Source organism: Canis lupus, chromosome 23 (genome assembly GCF_011100685.1).
Source record: "Canis lupus familiaris isolate Mischka breed German Shepherd chromosome 23, alternate assembly UU_Cfam_GSD_1.0, whole genome shotgun sequence".
Taxonomy (NCBI): domain Eukaryota; kingdom Metazoa; phylum Chordata; class Mammalia; order Carnivora; family Canidae; genus Canis; species Canis lupus.
The window spans coordinates 20,203,461-20,222,931 of NC_049244.1; the positions used below are offsets into that span (position 1 = coordinate 20,203,461).

The 19,471-nt window shown below is 38.1% G+C and overlaps 1 protein-coding gene across 2 annotated transcripts in view; it reads right to left on the bottom strand.

The window, feature by feature from the left end:
• Positions 1 to 353: 353 nt before the first annotated feature.
• UBE2E1 (ubiquitin conjugating enzyme E2 E1) overlaps positions 354 to 19,471 on the bottom strand; it is a 75,457-nt gene continuing 56,339 nt past the window's right edge. For both annotated transcript variants that reach the window (XM_038570713.1, XM_038570712.1), the window contains 3 exons: positions 3,429 to 3,561; positions 2,113 to 2,260; positions 354 to 1,153 (listed from right to left, as the gene is read on the bottom strand). In XM_038570713.1, the coding sequence (XP_038426641.1) occupies positions 1,056 to 1,153; positions 2,113 to 2,260; positions 3,429 to 3,561 (379 nt within the window). In that variant the 3' untranslated portion in view covers positions 354 to 1,055. The remainder of the gene's footprint in view (positions 1,154 to 2,112; positions 2,261 to 3,428; positions 3,562 to 19,471) is intronic.

Here is a 19,471-nt window from a genome sequence, read left to right on the forward strand (position 1 = left end):
TTTTTTTTGCCAGAAAATTATTCAGATAAGTCATTCCCTAGGGTTGATCCCAGTTTTTCCTATGTTTACACAGATGAATTCTTTTACAATGACTTAAAGTTTCTCTGGAGATATGCAGAGAAACAGAACTGGTGGATATATGTACACTTAGGTATTGCCAAATTGCCCTCTAAGGGAGATGTCTTTTCTGAGATACCTCATAAGCAGAGTAGAAGAATACCAACCCTAACCTAGGTCCTTGATAATTATCATCTGTATTACTTGTAGGTTGTTCAGTAGCAAAGCCCTATTAAGTTTAGAAGAATCTGCAAACTACAAACACAGGCAGAGGAAAGTAATTGAATACAGCAGTGTTAGGTGCTTGTTTTAATATTGTTTATTAGCACAGTAACAAATGCAGACTTAAGTAGTCCACAACATATAACCAATCCACTGAGCAACTCCTATTCCACACCTTACAGTTAACAGCTTAAGGTATTTTACTACAGGTTTTCACAAGTCGTGATTCAAACCTCTTATCTTGTCACAATAAAGTAGATTGGCATATAAAATAAAATACATAACTACTCATTTCCTATATGGTGTCTTATAGCCACATATCCATTTTATATATATGAGATGACAGTCTCTAAAAACTGTTAAATATCAATGTTCCCTCCCAAGAAGGGAAAAGAAATTCCAATTTTTTTGAACAAAAAAAAAATTGTAGTCTTGGAAGGACTTTACATAAATGGCCATGTGTGTAACCTGTACAAAATTAAGCTATTTTAAATTTACAGACTACAAGCAACTGAACCCAAATGTCTATTCTCTGTACTACATTTCAGCTAATATTGCAGAACTAATGACAGTTTTTAAAGTTGCTTTTACCAATTCTTCTGTCTACTGTAGCAAGATACCTTAAGTTACAACAAAATCTTAGGAAATAAGACTGAATAATATCTGTTATAGAAATACCCTACTCTTTACCAACTCCCACCCTCCCCCACCCCTTCAAAATCATAAGCAGCTCTCTCTGTGACAGACAAATAATGTAAGAATTGTGAAAACCCAATTTATGTAGCGTATCTCTTGGTCCACTGTCTGGCCATTCTGTCATGTTCTGCTCTGTTGGTCATATACTGAGTGGCAATACTTCCCACCAAAGGGTCAGCTGGAAGAAAAAAATGTAGATTACTTTGAGGAAAGGAAAAGACCGTTTCAAATTTTAGCCAAAGTATTTGTGATCAAAACCAGTTTTGAAATGCCATTTTCCTGGGCACTTTTTCTTTCTAAAACAGTATGCAAGGGGAAAACTTAGTAGAATGCTCAGGCTTTAGTACTAGTGTGGCTTCATCTCCTTAATTCATTCTATTTTTCTCCCAACAACCACCACCCAACTGGAGTGTTAAGTAAGTTCAATAAAAACTGGAAGGTTCAAGGCTATGATGAACATCCAGCTGTGTTCACACTGACTGTTCCTTCAAGTCCTCTGGGCTGTTGCAATATAACACTATTTACCTCTACATTAGTTACCTAGAAAAAGCCAGGCTGCTAGGTCAAAACCAACAATTAAGTTGAAACCTAAATAGAATCTTTTATGGTAAATCTTTAATAATAAAAGGAAATTAAGCCTCCTCTCACCCTAATCAGTCCAATAACCACTAACTATTAAGCAAAGAAGCTCAACATTTAGTTAGAAGTATGTGGTTTAGGGGAACTGTATGACAAATGTAAAAATCTAAGGCAATTTTGTAAATCTTTGTTCCTAGAGCATAGATATTTTTGCCTTTTTCAACTAGTAGATTGAACTTTTCTTAAAACTTTCTTTCAAAAAAGGTTAGTTTTTGTCCTTTAAAAAAAAAAAAAGATTTGAGAGAGAGCAAGCGTGCGCATGAGCAGGGGGGGCAAAGGGAGAGAAAAAAATCCCAAGCAGACCCCACACTAAGCCCAACACAGGGCCTGATCCCACAACCCTGAGATCACGACCTGAACCCAAACCAAGAGTCAGACCCAACCAACTACACCATCAAGGCATCCCTGCTTTTTGTTCTTCAAAAGCTTTGTACTTTATCAAAACAAGTATTTTTCAGGTAAGGAAGAAAAAAAGAAAAAAAGAATTATTAACCTTACCAGGATTACAGTCTGTAAGAAGGGAGCAGATAGAAAGGAGAACTTTAGAAATGGTTAGTGCTGGACTCCAATTATCTTTTAATATGTCCAAGCAAATAACTCCTTGACTGTTAATATTACAGTGATAGATTCTTGTCCGAAATGTAACCTTAAAAAAAAAAAAAAGTATTAAAATTTAAACAGCAAACAATGAAATTCTTACTAAATTGCTTTTCCAATTGAGTGGCTGTTAATTTAAAACTAAGTGTTTCTTTAAAAGATGAATAGAGTTTTAAAGCTGATACAGATAGGTTAAGAGACTTTAATAAATCTAAGAGTAGAAGTGTTCATTGATACACTCTGTCATTTCAAAAGTTATCCAACAAAAAAAAAGGTAACTTTGGTTAAGCAGTTTCACTAATGTTTTAAATGTTTTCCTAATTTTTCAAGTTTGAAATAACTAATTGCTGACCTCTTGTGTTAGCTGGTAGTACTACATAGCCTTAAAATAAGCTTATAATAAATTCAAACTGAGATACTAACAGAAGCAAGATGCTTAGCTGTAAACACTGTAAAAAATAATAATTTGAAGATGAGATTTGTTTCTGCTTCTTCTGACTTTTACATTAGATCCTGCAGGTATCCTGTCTACCTAGGTTACAGGATCACTATAATGGAGTCTCCAAAGGTGAGGAGCAGAAATGGGTAAGGATCATAGCAGTAGACAAATTAACACAAGTCATGTGAGTCTGGATTGCTGGGGGTGGGGGGTGGTGTGGGGGGTGGGGTGGGGTTGGTTCCTAATTTTGTGAGATACACAGAATCATTCCAAAGTAAAAATAAGAATCATAAATTGTTGAGTATCAGAGGAGATACAATCCTAGATGAGAAAACTGAAGCCAGGAGATGAAGAATTTGAACAAGGCCAAAACATGACAAGGAGCAGAATCCAAAGCTTTGGTAGGAGATTCTGATTTCCTAATTATTTTAGTGACAAATTTCAGTGGTTTTTGGTCACAGTAGTCATTTCTGTGCACAGATACTTTTAACTGTTCAGTAACTTTTTCCCCTGTTGAATGGAAAGTAGAGGATTGATTCTGGGTTGCTATGTCACTAAAAACAGCAGGGTTTTAAACACCATCAAAACAAAGCACATATTTCTAGAAATGGTCTCTGCCAAGAGGCAAAGCCCTGCCTACCCCATGCAGTTTTTTATGTCCATCCAAATGTACTTAAAGATTCATTAAGATAGAACAGAAATCTACCTTTTGTGATTAAAATTCAACAGTCTCTCATGGCAGTATGTAAATTTGACTATAAATTAGGGAAGTTCTTACCTTTGGAGGCTTGAAGGGGTATTCTGGTGTAAAAGTGATATCAAGGAAAAATACACCACCCTCATACACGGATCCTGGAGGCCCCAGAATGGTTGATCTCCATTCATAGATGTTATCGCCTTTGGGACCAGCACTGTGAAGTAATACATCAGAAGGTAAGCAGATGGTGGCCCCATCTAACTTCTTATAGGGTATTTAAAAAAGAAGAAAAGAAGACCTCTTCTTTTCCTTTTAGTTTAATGTGTGGTTTCGCTCCACAAACAGAAGTGTCTTTCAGACACAATGTGACTCTGGACTGCAAAAAACCAATCAGCCTTAGGTCAAGTAAACTGAATAATAAAGAATGTTTAAACCATTCTAAGCCTACTTAAGCTGTGAATAAGCAAGATATTCCTCAATTCTCAACCTTCTCGATACCTCATAAGAAAATGTAAACAATATTTTAGTGACAAATTTCAGTGGTTTTTGGTCACAGTAGTCATTTCTGATAACCATTTTAAACACAAAGTTTCATTTCTAACCCCACTGACTGTGGTTCTTGTTCCTCGCTCTTCTATTTCCATAATCTTACCCTAAGAGGAAATCCAATGGATTACAGTATGGTCTCCATTATAAACCATGTTGGGTGAGAAATGACAAGTTATTTATTTTGCATTTCAATGTATAAAATTAAATATTAGAGTTGGGATGTTAATTTATCCCTTTCCCTGTTACATCGCTGTTATTTATATTTAATTATACCATAATACCCTTCCAAAGCATTGTATTGGCTTGCAGAGTGCTCTGTATCCAAGTACAATTATTAATAAAAATATTTACCCTCCAATTCCAAGACCAATGAAGAGCCTAATATACCTGCCCAAACAAGTAAACAATACCAGGACTTAAGGTATTGAGGACAGAGGAAAAGACAAGTTTGGGAAATGGTTTCAGATATTAATTTTAAAAAGACTTCCCACAGCATGGACATGACAGTATTAAAGTGGCTCACATTTCTCAAACCTAGTTATCAACTGTTGCTTCAAGGATCATGATGTATGTCAGCCAAACAACAAAAAGGTCTTTACTTGGAGAGACTTCTACATCCCAATCACACAGACTAATTTCTACAGAGAGGCAAACAGCATTTTAAAATGAATGGATGGTATGAACTCAAATACTTATTGAATGTACTTCTAGGCCAAGTTACATGGTAGGGATTTTAATAATGAATAAGACAAAAAATCCTTGTCCTCAAGATGCCCTCTGCTAATTGGTTAGAGATGAGGTTCAATTCCTCCATTTAAGAGAAAGAGTAAAAAGGGAAATGGGAGGAGGGGGCAAAATACCTGCCTGCTATACTTTCCACAAATCCATCACAGATTTTTTTTTTTCCTTTCAGATGAGTTTATAAAAGAAAACCAAAAAGAAACAAAAGTTAGGGAAGAAAACATGATGTGGCTGGCAAGAAAGGAGGGAGAAAATACCGACAAAAGAATACAGGGCTAATGGGGGTACCTGGGTGGCTCAGTGGTTGTGAGTCTGCCTTTGGCTCAAGTTGTGATCCTGGGGTCCTGGGATCAAGTCCTGCATTCAGGTTCCCCACAGGGAGCCTGTTTTTTTCCTCTGTCTATGTCTGTGCCTCTGTGTGTCTCTCATGAATAAATAAAATCTTAAAAAAAAAAAAAAAAAAAAAAAAAGATGGGCTAATGGGAAGAGTAGACCCAAATTGGCCAAGAGGCACAGAGCTTAGACACGGACTTGAGTACTTATTAGCTGTGCGACTTTAAGGTCACTAAACCTAAACCACAAATTCTCAAGAATGTTTTGATAATTAAAATGGGGGGGGGGGGGGAGATAACCTCTGTAGAACAGACCCACAGTAGTCTCTCATTAAATGATATTAAGGATCACTTGATACTTTTACATGTCAACTGGCCATATTTTCACAAGGTGGGAAGTAGGGAGAGTTTTTAAACAACCCTCTACTTCAAGGAATATGCAGTAACTTCTAGTGAAAGGATACTTACTATCTTGATTACAGCTTCATATCCTGAGGTTAAAACTGGCCCTTGGTCATCTGGTCTTCCTACATGTTTGCATCCAGCATATGTACTTGGGCAAAAAGTGTACACTGGCCAATACAGCCAGGACACCTATTTACCCAACTAGAGTTAACTACAAAGTGGACTAACAAGGTGAAGAAGACACCACTGATACAGAGGTTGCAGATAACAGATACCTATTTTCTAGTTCATGGTATCTAAGGCTAAAAGGCAAAGGACAATCATCTGCTGTAAACCTCTCTTTTTACAGATGAGGAACCAAGTCCCAAAGCAGAAGCAAAGCCATCCGAAACCCAGTAATGGCAGCATTCCATACAGTTATCCTCACAGCTTGGTTGCTAATGCTAAGACAGACCCAGAAAAAACTTTAACAGTAAGGTCCCTCTAACCCTAGAAGCAACATGTTGACATGACATGTTTAACAGTATACCACCATAAGCAGCTTTTATGGATTGTAAAGAAAATAGGTGATTTCCAAATTTCATTGTTCCTCAACATAACCTATGGAACTTTTGGGACGCCTGGGTGGTTCAGCTTTGAGTCTGCCTTCAGGTCGGGGCATAATCCTGGAGTTCCGGGAGCAAGTCCCACGTTGAGCCTACTTCTCCCTCTGCCTATGTCTCTGTCTCTAAGTAAGTAAGTAAGGTAGGTAAGTAGGTAAAGTAAATATGGAACTTTCAAGATTCCTGACCCTTCATCCCAGGCTGAGTTTAGAATATTCAGAAGGGACTTAAGAATCTATGGGGATCTTTAAACAGGTATTGGTTGCTCTGGGGAACCACTGGTACCAGTTACAGGAAGTAGGACAACCAGTTTAGAACATAAGTTTTAACATTAGAGCTTGTGTCACCTATGATATAACTGGAAATTCAAATCAAGGTGGCTACTTGTTTGTAATCAGCTTTCAGTTTGGGCGTAAGCTTTTCTAAAAGTTCAGAAAAAAACTATAATAAAAAATGCCACACTTCTGTTAAACTTTAAAAACGGAGAATAAAGGTGGGTTATATTAAGAAAAGAATACAAGTGAAATAATTATCAAATGTGGTTGAAATCCTAAAGCATGAAACAGGAGCCCTGGAGAAAACTAAATGGCATGGACTTGTAGATCCTCAGCCAGGGAACCTGGGAGTTATAGGGAAGGATCTAAGAACCCACTGGAACAACCAAGCATTGGCTACTTGAATAAAAACTTTACTCACTTTAAAAGCTGTCACTGGAGGAATTCATATAAACTTTGTCATATACATTTTATTAATCATAGAATGAAACAAAAATTCTATGGGCCTGCAAATATTTTGTCTTTTTCCCCCCCCCAGGTTCTCACTGTAAAAGTTAGGATCTACTGGTCTAGAAGGTGGGTAGAGACCTATGGGGGGTAGTGGTGAGGGCACAAGTTTACAGCTCTCAGAAAGCCACCGTGAAGGAGAACAAGGAACAAGCTTTACGTGCAACACTACTGGGAAAGGTCTGTTCCAGCACCCCACCCTCTTCTCTATAAAATGACTAACTAGGTTTACCCTCAGGTCAACATATTCTTTTACCAGCCTTCTGTCCCCACCCTTTAAGATACTTTTTAGTTCCACAATAAGAAATCTAACTTCACTTTCAAACACTCACTGAAGTGTACTTTAAAATGGCATGTGATTTAAATTATTAATTTAAATTATTAGAAAGTGTGGGAGATGGGAGTTTAAGGGAAGATGGGAACAAAAAAGATACAGAACTCTTATACAAGGCAAAAAGAAAAATTCTGCCCTTGATTCAGTCTTTTTCCCTTCTAGTTTAAATAGAGCTGTGGCAAAACATTTTAAGAAAAATAACAGTCAAGGGTGCCTGGCTGGCAGTTGGTAGTGCATATCTTGATCTTGGAGTTTTGAGTTCCACGCTGGGCACAGAACTTAATTTTTAAAAAAGAGAAATAATAGTTTACTTCTATAATGGTTTCTGACTTCATAGAGATACATTAACATTAGCAGCAGGGATTGTCATGAACCACAATATTCTTCTGAAGAAAAGTTAGCCTTTTGACTGATTGGCACCATACCCCCTGAATAATTAACTTAATGACAAGGACTCTCACCTCTACCACCCTTTCCCTTAATCCTCAAAACCCATGTTTCCTCCATAACCACAGGAAAAGGCAGCTACACATCATATAAAATGTAATCAATACAAGTCATTTAAGGTATAATCTAAGGAAATAAAACCAATTAGAAAAACTGTCATTAGAGCAGTCTTACTGTAGAATTTGATATGCTCTCTAGATTGATTTAAAAATCTCTAAGATAATGACATAAGCTAATGTTTTAAGCTTCATTTTGTATAAAAGTCATGTTTTTAAGTACTCCCCCATTCCCATCCTCAATACTAACTTACTATAGACTACTGTTCTTCCATTTCAACAGCAACCAAAGATACATCTTAATTTTTAAAGAATGTCCTGGAAGCAAGGTGAAATTATAATCAGTGTTTGTAAACATTATATTTCTAGATCAATTTTTAACACTTTTATTGGGAGAGATGGGACCCTTGCATATAAAGACAGAAACCCTAATTCAGGTATTATTTTAGGCATAATTTTAAAAAGCTTAGTTATCTGGTCTTATATCCTAGGAAAAAAGTTGAGGGTAAAGTTTGGGAAGATGGAAAAGATATACATGCTACAGACAAGCACCTGTATATCAACAGCACAAAATAAGTGGAAAATGGGGCAAGTTAGCAAATGTACCAGCGTATTTCAAAAAAGGGTAGAGGCTCATGATCAACAGAGTTAGACTCATTTTACCCACCTAAAAATCCCAAGTAATCTCTGATACTTTTCCCATAGTACAATGACTGATGCTTCATAAAAATAAAGAACTGGCAAACACTGTTGATTGGCTAGTCCCGGTCTACTCTTTGTAGAAGCTTCATAATAAAGCAAACCAGCAGCTTATACAGTGTGTTATGTCATAAAATCCTACAAACTCCTATATTCTAATTGCCTTAGAGCAGTTCTCAATAAAGGGTAGTTTTGCCCCCCAGGAGACATTTGGCAACGTCTGGAGATATTTTTGGATGTCACTACTAGGAGGGAGTGGCCTAATCGGTTGAGGCTAGGGGTGCTGCTAAACATCCTCCAATGCACCAGACAGCCCCTGTTACAAAGAATTCTCTCAACCCAAAATGTCAATAGTGCCCAAAGCTGGAAATCTTGAGTTGAGCTAGTAAAGGTAAGCTTCACAGTTTGAATCCCTGTTGTCAAGACTCTACTGCTCATCCTCTTATCTTTGTTTTACTACTCTGTGCGTGGCACAGGAAAAAAAATTTTTTTTAGATCCTGTGTGGTTGTTATTAAAAGTTAGATTTGCATATGCCCTGAATGTTCTACAGACCCCTGTTACTCAAAATGTGGTCTCTGGACAAAGAAACATCAGCATCCTCTGGGAGTTTGTTAGAAATGCAGACTTAGGCTCCACCCTACACATAATGCATCAGAATTCACACATTAAAAGTTTGAGAAGCTAGCTATAGAGGACATTAAGTGGTAACTGAATACCAACTATACCCTCTAATCTTCTAGATTTAAATTACCATTTATATTCTCTAGCTCTCTCCTTCACTGCCTATCATTCCCTGTAGTAAGAAGCAAGTATCAACCCGGGTAATGTTTACTAAATACCACATAGAGAACTTAGAAAATGCTGATAGAAGAGATCCACAATCAAATCTATATTCCCACAACCAACTATTCAAAATCCATTCTTAATTGACTTTCTTTTGCTAAGAAATTCAAAGAGAATATGACAAAATAGTATGAATGCAGCAATCTACCAGAGGGAATCCTCATCTCCTACAATCATCTCCCAATAGACATACTCTCCAGAGAGAATGAAAGCTGCCCTCTCCATGACAACTACACAACACATGCAAAGGAATTTTATAAAAAATGAAAACAAAAAGCTTCTTGTTCTCACCATCCCTTCATAAAGTAGTTGTTATTTGTAACCTAGAAGTGAGTGGCAGAAGAAACTTGAAAAATCAGAAAATCTGAATAAGGTAACATGCTAGTGACGTGGCTGGTGAGATGACACTGCTTTAAAAAGTGGGCTGGTCACTTTCTAGTAACTAAGAGAGACCTCTTCTCCTACAAAGAGGTATTGCTAGGGATGTACCATCCAGGTTACCATTCCCTGGGAAGAACTTGTAGTTCAAAGGCCAATCTAAAAGACTCCTATGTAAGAATTTACATTAGTGGTATCCATCCAGTGTAGCTAAGCAGTTGCACTGGAACAGAAGTGGGCCCAAATAGGGGGTTACATTTTCCTACACATGGGGAGGAAAACTGTCTCAGACACTTAAGATCAACAACATGATCCATGTCCCCCACGAACCACCACCCCCCCCCCAAAAATTGTGTCATATCAACACTGAGGAAATGGTGCCTACTCTCTAACTCCAGCAGAAAGGGTATAAACCTTCAAAGCAATTTGATGCAACTTTTCATGAAGCACAAGGCTGAGTTTAGGATTATGGAAGCTGTAGAGTTTGTTTTCAAAATCTGTTCCAAACAAGAAAGTGGACTGGTAAGTATTTACACAAAATGCTACAGCCCTGTCAATATACGATCTCCCTTAGATCAGATTTTAGGCCTTTAGAGAATAGTAATTTTCTACACATACTAAATGGCATTGCATAATAGTAATTAACAATAATTAGCTGGCCAAAATATGAACCACTGTTCAGAATTACATGACAATGTTTCCAAATTAGGTGAAGTAACAACTAGAAAAGCTCAATCTCTCCAGCTAGCCATTCAATTGTAGTTTTACCTACAAGTTGTTGCTTTAGAAGACAGTCCAGCCCTTCTGGAATTCTATATTCCAATCTTGAAAAAAAATTAGATGTACACAGAATAAGGACACAATTAAAAAAAAAAAAAAAACACCAAAAAACTAGTTTCAAGATAATGTGAAAAAGACAACAGTAAGGATAGTAAAACAAGAACAGATCTAAAACACTGTGAACATCAGTGGGTCCTTACTCATCACCAGGGAGAGATGCTGGCTGTGTAATGAGACAATGTTTAGTAAACTGAACTAAAAATCACGCTTTAACCTCTGGGCTACTGATACGCAAGTGAGGGTAAAGTACCAAGCAAGTGAAATGCAAACTAGTCAAATTCAAGGGCCTAAAAGGAATTGAGGGTGGAGAATGGCACATAGGAACAATTAGAATTAAATAAGAGATCGTCATCTCTTGTGTCTCAAAAGCCATTTTTTCTATACAAGGTTAAACAGGTAGGTATTCAATATAAGGGAAGATCAAACAAGCCTGACTTAAGAACAATTCTAATTTGCTCTTTCCCCAGAGAAGTTAGAAAAACAGGGTCAGAACAGATTCAAGTTCTAAGGCTATGTAACTACTGCCACCAAAATAATCCAAAGCAGGAGATCTGTCTAGAATAAGGTGTTTGAGTCCTGATTTTTTTAGTTGCATTGCTTATATTAGCATATGTAACACTACTATCTAAATGAGTAAATAGCAGTCCATTATTAGTCTCTGGTTCTTAATCAGTTCGTAGAGCCACAGCCAACTCTTCTACTGGGGTGAGCAATGCAGTACAGCTCAATCTCTTGTTTAGATTTTTTTGGAGGAAATAAGGTACAGCTGTTAACATTTGTTCCCTCCACAGACTTAGTGTAGATCCTCAAAAGCAACAGTGTTGCAAGAAAAGCTATTTAAGGGATTCCAAAATTCTCAAAGAGGAACCTACCAGGTTTAACTCAACTCTAAGAAGATTCTACAGCATACCTTTTGGAAAAAACCACACAGTTAAAGATTTCCCATTCACTCACACTCAACTGCACAGCCTCCACAATGCAACTGCTGCCAATCTCAAACTGCAGGTGAGGTAGGCAGGAGGTGGCATGGTTAGAGGGAAATGTGGGAAGTGACAAGTGTAAATGCACAAGAAACAGGTGCAACATCTTGCCATAGAGCAGAGAAAATTGCATTATCTTGCTGCAGTGATTTTTTCTTTTTCTTTTTTTTTTTGTCATTTTTCATGTGGTATGAACTATTTTATTGTTTGGTAAGCTTTTAATAAAACTGATTTTAATTTTTTTACTGCCCCTTTTGATCTTAAAAGTGTTCCAATTAGGATAGGACATGGTTAACCTATTTATGAGGGCATCTCAGAATACCTACCTGCCTACACTGCCCAATCAGCCTAGAACTGTCCTTCCAGTCTCTTAATTGTAGCAATTTTACTGATTCTTTGTCCTCAACCTGCATCCTCCTTCCAGGGATTTGGGTAAACACCCCAAACAGGCGACTCTCATCCTAGGTCCAGCTAACTACAAAGTCCCTCAGCTCAGAACTCATGTGGATTTGGAGGATAAAGACGTTTTGAGCTAAAGCTGGTATTCACATGCAGGAAAGGCTAGATCAGCAATTCTCCAAGTCCCTTTCAGCAAGCCCACAGATCAAATCTATTTTCACAATTCTAAACAGTATTTGCCTTTTTAACTCTCATTCTCTCAACATTTGTACTGTGAAGTTTTGCTGAGACTACACAAGGTGTGATATGACAACAGACTGAATGCAGAAGCAGCTAAGAAAATCCAGCAGTCTTAAATATATATGCAAATTGCACATATAAAAAACAGCCACTCTTCTAATGATTTAGCCTTGGAAATTAAGTTACTTTCATTAAAAAATGTTAACATGCTTTTGTTGTTTTAAAATGAATGAAATATTTTTAATGTTTCAGCTAAAGCTGAATATACTAAAAATCTGTAATAAATAAACAAAAGCTCTTTGGGGCTCATAATTTTTAAGACTGCGTAATGGGGTCCTAAAAGTAAGGTTTGTGAACGGCCAGGTAGATTATTTTAAAATAGCACCAGCATAACTTGGCAACAATTTTAAAAACTAAAAAAAAAATTTTTTAAGATTTTATTTATTCATGATAGACAGAGAGAGAGAGAGGCAGAGAGAGGGGCAGAGACACAGGCAGAGGGAGAAGCAGGCTCCATGCAGGGAGCCCGACGTGGGACTGGATCCCAGGTCTCCAGGATCAGGCCCTGGGCCAAAGGCAGGCGTTAAACTGCTGAGCCACCCAGGGATTCCTAAAAACTAAAAGTTTAAACAGCAACTAGAAGTTGTTCATCTCTCCCTCCCCCACCCCCACCTTGGAAACCCCAAAGCCCATATAATAAGTCGTACTATCCTGAAGCCTACCCGGGGGGGGGAGGCATGTGGAAAAAGACCAAATATGAGGGATGAATGAGGAGCCCCAGGTGTTCAAGCCCTTCACCATTTGAGTCTTCTTGGGCCCACACCAGATATGTGAGTAATCTAGAAGCCTTCAGGTAATTCTAGCCTCTGTAATGGCTTGAGAGCCCAGCCCCAGTCAGCCCTCAGATATACCAGAAGTTATGATAAATAGTAGCTGCTGTTTTACACCATGTAGTTTAAGGTGTTCTGTGAACACTCCCTAGGAACAGCCCTCAACCAATAGCTGATAGTAAAGTGGGACAATTGGCAAGTGCTTTATCCAATTCCCCAGAGTTAACCTTAGGCAACTTTCACTGCGAGGGATGGCTTAATTAAAAGGTGTCCTTGGGATCCCTGGGTGGCGCAGCGGTTTGGCGCCTGCCTTTGGCCCAGGGCACGATCCTGGAGACCCGGGATCGAATCCCACGTCGGGCTCCCGGTGCATGGAGCCTGCTTCTCCCTCTGCCTGTGTCTCTGCCTCTCTCTCTCTCTGTGACTATCATAAATAAATAAATAATACCTTTAAAAAAAATAAAAGGTGTCCTTTACTGACAGTCTTTCCTACCCCGTCTTACTTCCTACCTCTACCTTTGTTCCTTGCACCACTAAAAAACTACTTGTATTAGAATTCTCGTCTTAAGGGTCTCCTGGGGAAAGCAAAGCTGAGACACCACTGAAGAGCACACAAAGGAAAAGATGAACAGATATAATTACATAAAAACTGAAAATCTGAAACACATTATAAAAGGGTGGAGGGAAGATAACTGCAGTACATAATTAAGGGCTAATATCTTGACTATGAAAAAAAAAACTTTAAACATACTAAGTGCAATGGATAAAGGTCAGGCATTTCTCAAAGAAACTCATATGGCCAATAAATCTCAATCTTACTTAGACTCAAAGAAATGCAAATTAAACATGGAGGCACATTTACCTATCAGACTGGCAAACATTTAAAAGACTGAAAATCTTCTGTGTTAACTGTATGATGAAATAGGTACTCTTTTCCATTGCTGGTGGGAGAGTAAATCAGTAATCCTAGGTTGTGATTATAATACATTCAAATATAAATCTGGTATATCCTTTGACACAGAAGTTCTTCTCAGAGCTTACCCTCAGGAAATAAGTGGACACATGCACATGGCTATAGTTATCGGGATATTTATAAGACATGTATGATGAAACAACTTTGGAATGAGCTATACTATCAACAGGATATAGGTTAAACTGGTACAACCATACATACAGCAGTATACTATCCAGCTCTTAAACTGACATGAGGTATGCATACTCAACAGGGCTTTTAAAAATCCACAATATAATGTGAAGTGAAAAGGCAGGTTCCTTTTATGTATGCAAAACAATCTCAGTGGTTATACCTGCAGCATGAGATGAGATTTTATAGTAACAATGTATCTCCATTTTAAAGAATGTAACAAAAGAGAAGAAATGAAATCAAATTCACCTAGTAAAGTCAACTAAATAGAAAAAGTAACTGGTTTCTGACTGGAAATCCAGGCCTTTAAAGACTTTGCAGCGATGCATGATACTCAATCTAGGCAATTTAAATCCAGTTTTTGCAGACTATGGTTTAGAACAGAGTTGGTAAGAGTCTCAGAGGGGTGACTTTTAACAAGTTCACTCCTGATTGTCAGGGCCCAAATACGTTTTCAATAGTGACCCAGCAATTTACTGAATCTTCAGGTGAGGATCTAAAACAGTCCTTCACAGGAAATCAATAATACTGCCCCCATCCCCAACTTACAGCCCTGTGAAAGCCATCAGTAGCTATATGATGTTAAGGTGTCCTGTAGTCACACTGAAGGATAGTTTGACCTTATACTATAAAAGCTTCTGTGAACCCAGGGAGAGACTGCGAACCCTCCGACAGGGTTGAAAATCAGAGGTGACTCAAGTTTATGCAACAACAGCATATAAATATTTTTCAAAACAAAGCAGAAGAAAGGATCCAACAGCCTACTCAGCAGACACATCAACAAAATACCAACTCTACTGTGGTAAGTGACACCTGTTCAATGTATCTAAATAGCCTAGATATCTAGTAGTAAATTTATCTAATCATTATTAAAATATGAAAGATTTGGGGTAGATTTAATTGTATGTAAATTGTGCCTTTAAAACTAGATAATACAGAAAAATAACCTAACATATGCAGAGAAATTTATCATTTTTAACCATTCTTTTATAAACTAACTTTTTAATAATCTTTACCCAAAATCCTTTGTATCAGGAAAGGTAACGTTTCCCCCCCCCCCTTTTTTTTTTAAATCTTATTCATTTATTCATGAGCAACAGAGAGAGAGAGAGAGGCAGAGACCTAGGCAGAGAGACCTGGGCATATACAGGACCTAGGCTTAGCACCTGCCTTCAGCCCAGGACGTGATCCCAGAGTCCCAGGATCAAGTCCCACATCGGGCAAGGAGCCTGCTTCTCCCTCTACCTACATCTCTGCGTCTCTCATGAATAAATAAAATCTTAAAAAAAAAAAGATTGGGAAACATTCAGGAGATTAAGTGAACGTTAAGGGATGCATTTATACAAAATCCTAAAGCTAGAAAGTCACACTTCTGGCCAATACAATCCAGGCTTTCTTACAGAGGTTTTTTTTTTTTTTCCCCAATACATCCATGGAGTTTCCAATAAAATTATCTGCCTTTGGACTACCCACAAATATTGTTTAATCACACTTACTACTATGCCATTCCTAATGTATTAATTCATTTCTCTTTTATATTTGGATGGAAGCTAGAATTAGGAACAAGAAAATCTTGTGACCTGCTAAGAGGTGTTATTAAAACTTCTTAAAAATTGATTCAATTTTTTTGTAGAAATGAATTAACTGGAAATTAATACATACCACACGGAGTACTAGTGTGGAGGAGAGATCATTTTAAAAAAATTTTAAGATTTTATTTATTCATGAGAGACGGACATAGAGAGGCAGAGACATAGGCAGAGGAAGAAGTAGGCTCCCTGTGGGGAACCTGATGCAGGACTCGATCCCAGGACTCCGGGATCATGACCTGGGCGAAAGGTAGACATTCAACCACTAAGCCACTCAGGTGCCCTGGAGAGATTTTAAAAATAATGTGACAACTCCAAAAATTGAGAACCCCAACTTAATGAAAACCAAAGATGGTTTTGGTACAGTATCAGTTCAACTGAGTACAAGTCCAAATGTTATGTTCTAAATTTTTTTTTTAAGTGTTGCTTATTCTTTTTGCAATTTAAGAGCATAAGGGAGGAAAGAAAGGCTAAAAAGAAGGTAGGTATAGAACACAACATCTACTTCCCCAGTTCAGAAGTCCGTTTGGTCCACTCCACTCCATTCCATTCTAGTCCACAGTGGCACTGGGAGGTCCAGCAATCATTGGAATGACCTACACTGAAATGGAGGTCAACCCCTGCCTGAGGATACAATATCACCCACTGCTCAATGCTCTGTGAAGCTGAGGCCTCTGTAACCTCTTTGTTCCCTCCCTCTCCATTGCAGGATCTACAGCTCAGAACCACCAGGAAATCACAGGGTCAGGAGGTGAGGAGAGCTATTTACTGCAGTTGGACAGTCATTGGCTTCTTTCTTGGCCCCAGCTGGCCAGGAGAGAAAAGAGAAGGCTGTTTATATTTGCAAAGGGCTGAGAGTTGTGAATGAGGGAGGCTATGCCCTGTATGTCAAATACAGGGCTGCACTTGAAGGGGAAGAGTCTGCTCTGGCTTCTTGCTCACTGCTAAATCTCATCACCAAATCTCTGTCCTGCTGTCTATACACATTCTTCTAGCTGAGAAACAGAGACAATAGCTTTAACAAAGCTAGGTGCTGTCACAGCTGCTAAAGAGGCCCAAGTTGCAGCACCCACATGTGACATTTCACAGCCACCCAAGTCTAACAGTTTACTCTTAGCACTGGTAAGCAGACACACATAACCTTCACCAGTGGCCACTGACCAGCTACCACTCTGGCTTATAAATTAACACAGGCAGTGCATATGCTACCTCATGTTAGTATCAGATGCTTCCTAAAATTATTCTCATCATCATTTAATATTTAGTAACAAAGGAGTGCAAAGCATAGTACCCGAACAGAAAAGAGTCCTTACAAAAATGTCAGCTAGTAATTTCCAACTTTTTATGAAAAACACTCACAGAGACCTAACTGCTAAGGTAGGTAATAGGCCTGTTCAGGTTAAATTTTATGGAAAAAGCCAAAAAACAAGAAAAGTTCTAAGAGAGGAGGAGGCAGCTGTTCCAAGTCAAAGGTGAGGAGTTTGGCTGAGAGGCAGAAAATGTGGCTAACAGCCCACGTACATGACTGAAAACTAAGGTTAAAGAAGAGAAGGATATGAAAAATGAAATAAGAATTCTTTATTATTCTAATAAAGAATAATCTCTTAATTTTTTCCCGTTTAGAAGGAAAAAAAAACAACCATAATTTAAGTACTGGACGAGAGGGGGGGAAACAACTATCTCAGACACATATAAAAAGATGCTAGATTGAATACATGTACCAACTTTTACTGCTTCGCCAAACTCTGACATGACACTAAACACACACACATACACACATATATGTATATTTAATGCATAAATCTAAAAAGAAGGGAAGAAAAGGAAAGGAGACAGTATTAATAAAAGTTTGGAAGCTAGGAGGCAAATGGGCAAGTGGTAAAGGACTTGATATATCCAAGAAGCTGAATCCTAAACTGGCTGTGAAGAAATCCCCCCCCCCCCCCAAAAAAAAAAAAATCAAGCCCAGGTAGACCTTATAACCGCCCTCTAAAGACTCAGGAATCTGTCGTACCTAAGGAGGTTGAGAACGAGGCAGGGGAAGGTTCTAAAATAAGGACTGGTTAAAAGTGTGTATAAGTGGTCCAACTCAAAGACCGTGTGTGACAGGTGGAATTTTAAGATGGGCAGAATGATGTTCTCCCCTCTAATACACTCTCATCTCCTCCACATGAGCATGGACAGAAGCTGTGACTTGCTTCTCCCCAACAGAATAAGGCAAAGTTGATAGGATACCTACCACTCCATGGATCGGGTTATGTTTTCTGTAAATTGTTATGTTATATAAGACTCCACCTTAGCTGACAAGACAGAAATACGGTCCTGCTAGCCTTGAAGGATCAAGCTGCTATGATGTAAACTGCCAGTGGAGAGGGCTAGAGAACTGCTGTTCTCTAGGAGCAACTGATTTCAGTCCTATACCTGCAAGTAAACTCTATGTCACAACTACAGGAGCTTGGAAGCGAACCCTGAGGGACAGATGAGCACACAGGCTGGTGGGTTCCTTGACTACAGCCTAAAAGATCCTCAATAGAGGTCTAAGCTGTGCCCCAACTCCTGACCCATGGTGAACTGTACATACTGAAATGTGTGTATTGTTTTCAACTGCTAAAGTTGTGGTAGTTTGTTACACAGCAATAGAAATTCTGCCAGACTAGGGTTTATTTTCTGGAGAGGTTTAAAACTGAGGGTCTCTGAACCAGGGGACATTAATATGGATGAGGGCAGAGGTGCTGTACTAACAATGTGCTTATGCATGCCCAAAAGTAAGATCCCCAGTTTTCTTTCTCAGCTCCCAGAACAAAGGTTGGCCTTCACTCTCCAGGCAGTCTCTTTTGGGGAATGTTAACAGCCTAGAGGAAAGACCTCAATAAAATTAAAGGCTCCCCAACTAAGTTAACAGATAACCAAGGAACAGAATTCTTCTCTAAAATGGTAAACAAAGATCAAAACAAACTAGTAGTCAATTAGAGAAAACAGAAATTACAAAGAAAATTTCAAAATAAATGAAATTACTAATATCCAGAGAGAGAGAAGATACTGCACTGATGAAACAAGATATGGCTAAAACAAAACAGTATTCAGAAACGAAAAAGGAGGTAGGGGTGGGATGGGGATAATGGCTGAAGGTGGTCAAAAGGTACAAACTTCCACTTACAAACAAGATAAGTTCTAGGGATATAATACACAGCATAGTAACTAGAGTTAACAATACTGTATCATATAGTTGAAAGTTGCTCCCAGAGTAGACCTTAAAAGTTAGCACAAGAGAAAAATTGAAACAATGTGAGGTGATAGATGCTAACTAAATTTACTGTGGCCAAATCATTATGTAATATATACATATATTAAATCAGTATGTTCTACAACCTAAATTAATACAGCGTTATATCTCAATAAAATGAGGGCAGGGAGAAAAGAAAAGCTTTTAGAAACTAAAAATGAAAGCAAACAAACTTACTTCAACATAATAAAGGCCATGTGTGACAAACCCACAGGTAACATCATACTCAATGGTAAAAAACTGAAAGCTTTTCCTCTAAGATCAGAAGACAAGGATGTCCACTCTCACCATTTTTATTCATCATAGTACTAAAAGTCCTAGCCACAGAAATCAGAAAGAAAAAAATATAAGGCATCCAATTGGTAAAAAAGAAGTTAAACTGCTGACTACTTGCAGATGACATGATCTTATATATAGAAAACCCTAAGGACTCCACCAAAAGCTATCAGAACTAATTATTTAGTAAAGTTGCAGGATACAAAATTAACATACAGAAATCTGTTGCATTTCTATACAGTGATAATGAAGTTGGCAGAAGACCTTAAGAAAACATTCCCATTTACAACTGCACCAAAAATAATAAAATATCTAGGAATAAATTTAACTGAGTAGGTGAAAGACCTATACTGTGAAAGACACTAATGAAAGAA